General features: G+C 41.4%; 1 protein-coding gene across 1 annotated transcript in view; it reads left to right on the top strand.

Moving 5' to 3' along the window:
* Positions 1-6058, top strand: part of SLC30A10 (solute carrier family 30 member 10) — a 7228-nt gene extending 1170 nt beyond the window's left edge. Inside the window, exon 2 of the mRNA XM_034667669.1 lies at positions 1070-6058. Coding sequence (XP_034523560.1) covers positions 1070-1655 — 586 coding nt within the window. The 3' untranslated portion in view covers positions 1656-6058. The remainder of the gene's footprint in view (positions 1-1069) is intronic.
* Positions 6059-7620: the final 1562 nt, after the last annotated feature.

The following is a 7620-nucleotide window of genomic DNA, read 5'->3' as shown; positions in this document are numbered from 1 at the left end:
ATATTTTTTAAAAAATTTATATTTATATATTTAAAAACATTATTATTTATATGAATAAACATTTAAATATATATTGTATTATATATATTTTAAAACATTTAAAAAATAGATGGTAATAACAGTAGCAACAATTCTGTGGCACTTATTATATGCTAGTAATGATCTAAGTGCTGTACTTACATTCAGTCATTTTAATCCTGAAAGTAAACCTATGGGGTACTATCGTCATTATTCCGACTTACAGATAGGGAGACTGAGGCACGGGGGGCTAGCTAAATTACCCAAGGCCGTGTCTAAACTGGGATTCAGACTACGGCTGGCCTCAGGGTCTTTGCTCATAATCACTATTCAATATCATCTCTCTAAATACATGCTCATTTGAGAAAGTATGAAAAATAGAGAAGACTTAAATAAAAATATACAAATCTCTCATAATCCTTCCACCCAGAAATTACCACTTTTAATATTTTTGAGTCATTTAATAAAACAAGATTTTATCTGCATTAAATTTTGTGTGTGTATATACACTGATGTTTGTTTAAAAAAAAGAAAAAGATCGTGCTGTTTATACAGTATAACTATTTGCTTTTTCACTTAAAGATATCTTATATACTTTCCTCATGTCCTTAAATATGAGACTTACATGTTAATGGCTGTTATCATATTCTTTTATATAATTAATTTAACTATTTCCTTATTTCCATCTCTTCATTAATATAAAGAACATTGCTCCAATCATTTTTGTGCATGAATGTCTGGGTATTTCCTTGTAGGTTAAATTCCTAGTACTAGAGATTCTCGTAAAAGTTTTCGGTCCATATTGCCAAGTTCTCCCCTTTCAGAAAGGCATCCTACTTTATATCCTGACACAGACCGTTTGGGTGTCTCTTCCCTTGCAAACTCAACAACCCCGGGAACTTTTTTGGGTGTCATTTAACTTATTTTCTTGAATTGCCTTTTACGGGTTCATGACGGATGGTATAGGGTCTCAGAGAGGAGAAAGAAGATTATGGGAAAATGTACCCATATAGATACAGCTCTTTTTCTTCTCGTTGTGGTAAATACATCGTTTTGGTGAGAATGCCTTCAGGGACCACGTTCCTCCCCGTAGTGGCACCTTGTTTCCAGGAGCCTTCGCTAATTGTCTGCTCTTCCTTGTCATAGTGAGTAAACTCTCGGCCGTGCCCGGGATTAGTAGTGTACACGAAGTGCACGTCTGGGAACTGATAAGCGGAAAGATCATCGCCACCCTGCACATCAAGTATCAGAAGGACAGGGGCTATCAGGACACCAGTAGGAAAATCCGAGAAATTTTCCACGGTGTGGGAATCCACAATGTGACCATCCAGTTTGAGCAGGTGGACTTGAAGGCCCCCGTGGAGCAGAAGGACCTCTGCAGCTCACCCTGCATCTCCAAGGGCTGTGAGAAGCAGCTGTGCTGCCCGCCTGGGGCCCTGCCTCTGGCCCATGTCAATGGCTGTGCCGAGCACAACGGCTGTCCCCCTCTAGATGCATACCGAAATGGTAGCTTCCGGAGGCAAGAAACAGCAGAAGTGGCTATTGAATTATCTTTGGACAGCTGTCTGAGTGACCACGGACAAGCTCTTAGCAAAATTCAGGAGGACCAACATTATGTCAACAGCACACATTTTTGATCTGGTCCCCACATAAACAGACTGTATAGATGAGGTGCTCTGGCTTGTGGAAAGACCTCTGTGGGCTGTAGACACTGATCAAATCTGCGGTGCGGTCGCTCTGTGTTCACAAGGGGCTGGTTGTGCGGGATGTTAATTGCATGCGTCTGTTAATTTCTGTGTGACTGAGAACCCCTTTGCCTTGTCCTGGGGTCTCATGTTGCTTTTCAACGAACCCACTGTTTTCGTTCGAGCATTTATTTCAAGAAGCAAACTGCGCTAGTATGCATGTCAGGGACATTGAAGGCTGGGACTCCGTGGCTGTGGACACGGGATTCAAAATAGTTCTAGTTTTAAAGAGATTAGAACTCGTAGCTGACTCTCAGGTGAGCTCATAGCCAAGTACATCGAAAAAGCTTAAGAATCATGATTGCTATTTTTCTTTCATTCACTCGAAAATCACAAAAAAGGAAAGTTGGATAGTCCTGCCACTGCGGAAATTTTTTTCTTTGACTCGTTGTCGAATAAATGTAAAATGAACACCTTTTAAGGTAGAAAATACTCTCAGAACGTTAGAGGACGTGGAGTTTATTAGGGGAAGACAGGAAGAAAATGCTTTCTGACTACCTCTTTGTTTTGTGAGGTGGAGAGAAAACTCATGTTTACTTTCCGCTGTGAAATGAACTACAGCTGTGGGGTGCTTCAGATGTTTAATGCATAAAATACTTTTTTTTTCACTTGGAAGTGTGGGAATATTTCCACTTCCTAAGGTATGAGACAATACTTATATACTGTCTTGCAAAATCAGTCCTGTTGGGACTGTTCTCATTTATTGCTTAATGACTTATTTGTCCAATTTCCTTTGGGTTTTTTTTAATATGATCACACTGATACGTGTAGCATTTACCAGAAGAACATGGGTATTCCTGAAATAGAATATATGACACTGAGTATTCATTCCTGCCAAAAAATAAGCTAGATTGATTTTTCTTCCACTAGACGTATTTTAAAGTATTTATTATAGTTGCCAACTAATAACTTGATGGAAAAGAGTATATGTAGGGAAAGATGAGAATTAATTTAATTGCTGCCTTTTAATATGTTTTGAGGAGCTTACAATTTCCTTTATTTCCTTTTCTGACTCTGACCCATATTACCAATTGCAAATAAATTCATTAGACTCTGATTTGGATCCATAATCGACTTACATTAACATTGGAGAAGCATCTGTCCTGTATTGAACACATTGTTTAGGCACCAGTATTTTAATCAGAACAGTCTCAAAATGGGTCTGAGAAAGTGGGAGATGCCCTCATAGAGAACTAGAGTCTTCTCTGATGCGTTGCAAAATTGGACCGACAACGGTCATCTCTTAGGCTCCAGGCACTGAGGTCTCTTTACAATCTGCACAGTAGTCAACAGAAATGCTGGGTTAGTAACAGAAAAAGTGCCCACATTTTTCAGCACTAATCCCATCTAAAAAAAAAAGTCTTAGCGTTCATTCTAAGGCTGAAATAAGTAAGCAGCTGTGATCAGTAGGATAGGAATTTTTTTCACTTCTTGAAAATTTAGGATCTGAGTTTAAATTGGCCATGAGTTAGGTAAATGCAGTTTTATCCCTAGGAGATTGTTGGACTAGTCAGTATAGCCAAAAAAGCGGTAAAAAAAGATGACATTTTTATTTTTAATACTAAAAGTATAGCATGTACTCACAAAAACCACAGGGTTCTCTTTGAAGCTCACCACGGTGATGAGTGATTGAGATTCTAGACAAATGTTGGTTGAGGTGTCTTGACTGGAACCAAAGAAGAAATCTGTCCCTCACTTCCAAATTTGAGGGTCTCATTTGATTTCACATCGTTCTGCTTTAATTAAAAGATTATAATTGTATAGTTGCTGTGCAGCTGGCCAAAGAATTGTACACTAGTTCATATCCAGATAATGTTCTTTGCGTCTCTAAAGTATTTTTTAGGAAAGGAAAAGACTGTCAATAGACATTTTGAGTGCATTAACGTGCTTGGACAAGCTAATTAAATGCAATATTTTTGTATGGGGCTAGACAGTCTCCTTTGTCATCTCTAGCACTGGGTGCCTGCAGTCTGGTATTTTTACTTGGGTTTTACTCTCCGTTTAGTTGTCCTGCAGTTTAATTCTCCCGAGGAAAGGTGGGACTCTTCTTTTCCTCTTTGAGTCAACCTTGCCTGGTGGGGCAGTAGATCTGATGAACAGTGACCAACCCTGTTTTCCTCTGAGATTAGAATAATGCTGTTGTTTACTCTCGAGTTCCCATGTGCTTAGGTCAGTTCCAGAAAACTTTCTCTTTTTTTTTAAGGTGATGAAAATAATTTTTTAAAAGTCTAGGGCATCCTCTGTGTGTGAGGTCAGGACCAGCCATCCTGCACGCTAACCCAGAGGACACATAGGAAGGTGCTTGCCGCTGCCCTCTGTCCTTCCATCTCCATAGAAAGAGTCCTTTCCCCATAATTTCAGCACCGGCTGTGGGAAATCCTGTGTCTGCTTTTATCCTCCAAATTTCAACTTTGGTTTTGAAAATAGAGATGAATTGTTTTCATGGCACTTGGCTATTATGAATATCCATTAGGGCTACCGGGCTCCAGTGGGGACAGAAAAAAAGTATGATCCCTCTAATTGTTGATAAAATAGCAATAAAATAGGGAGACATTATTTGAGGAAGAATTAAAAATACTCTCTATATTGGTTACTTTTTTTCTTTTTGCCACCAGCTGGCCAAACTCTAGTGGGGGGTAAATCGGGAATGCCAAATTTCTGTAGGAAAGAGTGCTTTCAAGATCACAGAAATCACCGAGGTGGATTTGGGATTACAGTAAGGCGGCTGCTGTGTAAGTAGCAAGATTTTTTGTTATGCTTTCTCAGCATTAGTGACATTTTCAGCTCCTTGCTATGTGGGTCCTGTGATGGTGGGGCGTTGGGCAGCAGCTCTGGCCCCTGCCCACTTAGATGCCCCCCCACGAATCCTGGCAACCGAAAAATGTCTGCAGACGTTGCTACAGTCCTCTGCGGGCAAACTGGTCTCTAGTCCTGAGCTGCTGAGTTAACCTAAGGGTAGTTGAGAATTATTGTTGATAAAAGTCCCTCCAGAGCCCTGTAATCATTTTAATAGAATCGGTTCTGCAGAATTCACTCTTTAAAAAATATTTTTTCAAGGAGAGATCAAACTGTTCATCAAAATGACAGTCATCTCTACACAGGAACTTCAGACATTTAAAGAAAAGATATAATTTGGGGGGGGGGAAGGCCTTACAAATCTGATTAGGCAAATCAGCCATTATAACAGTGAATTAAATGAAGAAAAAAGCATTTGTTCTCACTGTTCTGTCATGACCCCTTAAACTCGTGAATGGCCTCAGTTTGATGAACTCCCTACAAAATGAGACCAGAAAATACCAGGATGATTGATTCTTGGGGCTCAGGTGTTTAGTTCATCACTGGTTTTACACTTGATGATGTTTCTTCTATTGGTTCCAGACAAGCAGCTCATCTCGGTGCTAAGGACAAGTTCAGATGCTAAAAAAAATCCTGTACTGTCTGTGGTTAGCTTAATCCTTTGCCAACTCATATCACGTTTTTTCCCGGAGGACAAGATACATTTCCTGTTTTTAAATATATTTTTACACTCTTGTCATTAAAGACTACAAAAAGGACTGTGTCAGAAAGAAAATGAGGAAACATGACCTGATTTGGGTTTTGAATTTAGACTGAATAATGAGTATGCCTGTTCTCTAAGCTCCGCCGTTCACCTGCTAAATTGTTCTGTATTTGTACTTCTGAGTGTATTTGCACACGAGTCGCCACAGGTAGGAATGAAGGCATTGAATCAGGAAAGTAGCTGCTCAAGTGAAAGCTGTATCAGACCCTAATCCTCACCGTGATCTAAATGTTTTTATGAATTTGGAGATCAGCTAATGCGGATGCGACATGTTCGGGACCTTCTCTTTTCAGGTGTTTTATTCCGGACCTTTTTGTTTACATGGAACTTTCTTGAATATTGCTGGATGGATCGGCTGTCTCCTCTTGGTACAAAGCCAGGCGAGCGACAATGAACCTACTATGAATTCTAATGGGAATCATCTAGGAAGGACGATGCGTTTTGGAAGGAGAGCGACCCCTTCCGGGACTGAAGTTTATGTTACAGTATTATGGAGTTTTGTTGCTTCAAGTCTTCCTTCTGTCTTCACAGGCGATTTTGCCACAGTGTAATTGTCACGTTTGCGGGAACTATTAAAACTTTACGATACAAAGTTAAAATAGCTCATCGCTAATTGCATGTGAAATTCCCCCAGTAATGTATGCACATGCATTCCTGTAACAGTGACAGGTGTTCGGTGGTGCTGTAAAATAAAGAAAAAAACACACACACACAACACACGACTGAGATGTTGGTGGAAATCAGATGGATTACTCAAAGTAGTTGAACTCACTTTGTCTTTGCCGCTTGCTCTAGTCGGTTTATTCCTCAGTAATGCTTCAGATTGGTTTCACACTAATGTGGGACTAAGTTTCCATCTCTGTTTTGCTGTCTTCTCCATACCCCTCTGCCACTCTCCACCACCTGCAATGTCACAGGGCCCGTCTTGGCAAAAACGTCCCAGATTGACACAGCTGACCACTTAGCGAAGCCTGCACTGACCTGGTTTTCTAGTGGGGCTTGTGTGGTACGGAGCTGCCCGATAGGCTTTGTGCAGGAGGGGAGCTCCTGGAATGTAGGGGTTGGTGGAGAGGCCAGGCTAATTTTGGAGAAGTCCTATAGATTTTAAGGGGAACAGTCTTCGGTTCTTCCAATTGTTTTTAATCTGATCAACCCATCGACTCATAACCCGCATACACTTACTGGAAACTATGTTGAGTGGTTCTTGCCTCCAGGGAGTTTATAGTCTACATTGGAAGCTAAGTAAGGCAGTCCTGCTTTGTGGGAGTTTATGGATACCTACTCATAGCCCGGGGGTTGGGGGGTGGAGGATCTCACGCGGAATGGGTTTTGGTGTTCAGATATACACATCCCAAGCCCTGGGCAGCATCCGCCAAAGAACAGGGCTACACATTTCATAACCATCGACTTCCGTCCGCAGTGAGTCTGCAGGATGGAGCAGAGGACGGGGCTCAGGGCTCAGAGTACAGGATGTCTGACCACTCCATCTAGTGGGGAACCCTGCCTGGTCTGGGTCTCCCTCCTACGTGATGTTTCTTCATAGAACTGTCACTTCGTAACTCTAGATTATACATTGACTCCATTATTTCCCATGTCCCCCACTAGAATAAGGCCACCCACGATCCACGGCTGTGTTCTTCAGCCCCCACCCCGTGCTTGGAACAGTGTCAAAGGACCTGGTACCAATAAATACTTATTGAATGAATGAATGAATGAATAAATGCATGAATGAATGACTAGGTTCGACTCTTGGTGTTACCAGCTACAGGATTTGGACAAATCCTTTAGCCTCATTGAGCTTCAGGGTTGGTATTTTTTTGTTTGTTTTTTGTTTTCCAGCGAAGAAGGCCTGTGCTCCCTTCCTTGTGGGGTTGTTGGAGGAGTCCTAGGAGACAGGAGAGCAGAGTTAAATGTCAAGTGATTTTGTTATCTTACACGTTCAACCTGGCATTCACATCTTCCCTGTTCTTTTCCGGCCTCCTCCCATCTCTGTAATTCCATTTTGTCAATTAAACACCATTTAAAGTGAATTGGCATTAAATAGTGATACAATCAACACGCGTAAAGGTGAGGGGCAAAGGCTTCACGGAAGACTTGGCATTTGAAATTGGCCTTGGAGTAGTTCAGTGGGTGGAGAAAGGGGAGAAGGACAATGCAGCCTGAAAGCTTAGACTTCATTCTCTAAGCCCTTGGCCCCAAAGCTTTTGTGGGGAAGAGGGTGCAGATTGGGGAAATGCCTGCCCTGGACTATTCATGGGAAACGATTTTATCCAGACACCTTCCCCACCGCACTCTGTG

This window comes from Ailuropoda melanoleuca, chromosome 8 (assembly GCF_002007445.2).
Source record: "Ailuropoda melanoleuca isolate Jingjing chromosome 8, ASM200744v2, whole genome shotgun sequence".
NCBI lineage: Eukaryota > Metazoa > Chordata > Mammalia > Carnivora > Ursidae > Ailuropoda > Ailuropoda melanoleuca.
This window is presented reverse-complemented; position numbering and strand designations above follow the sequence as displayed.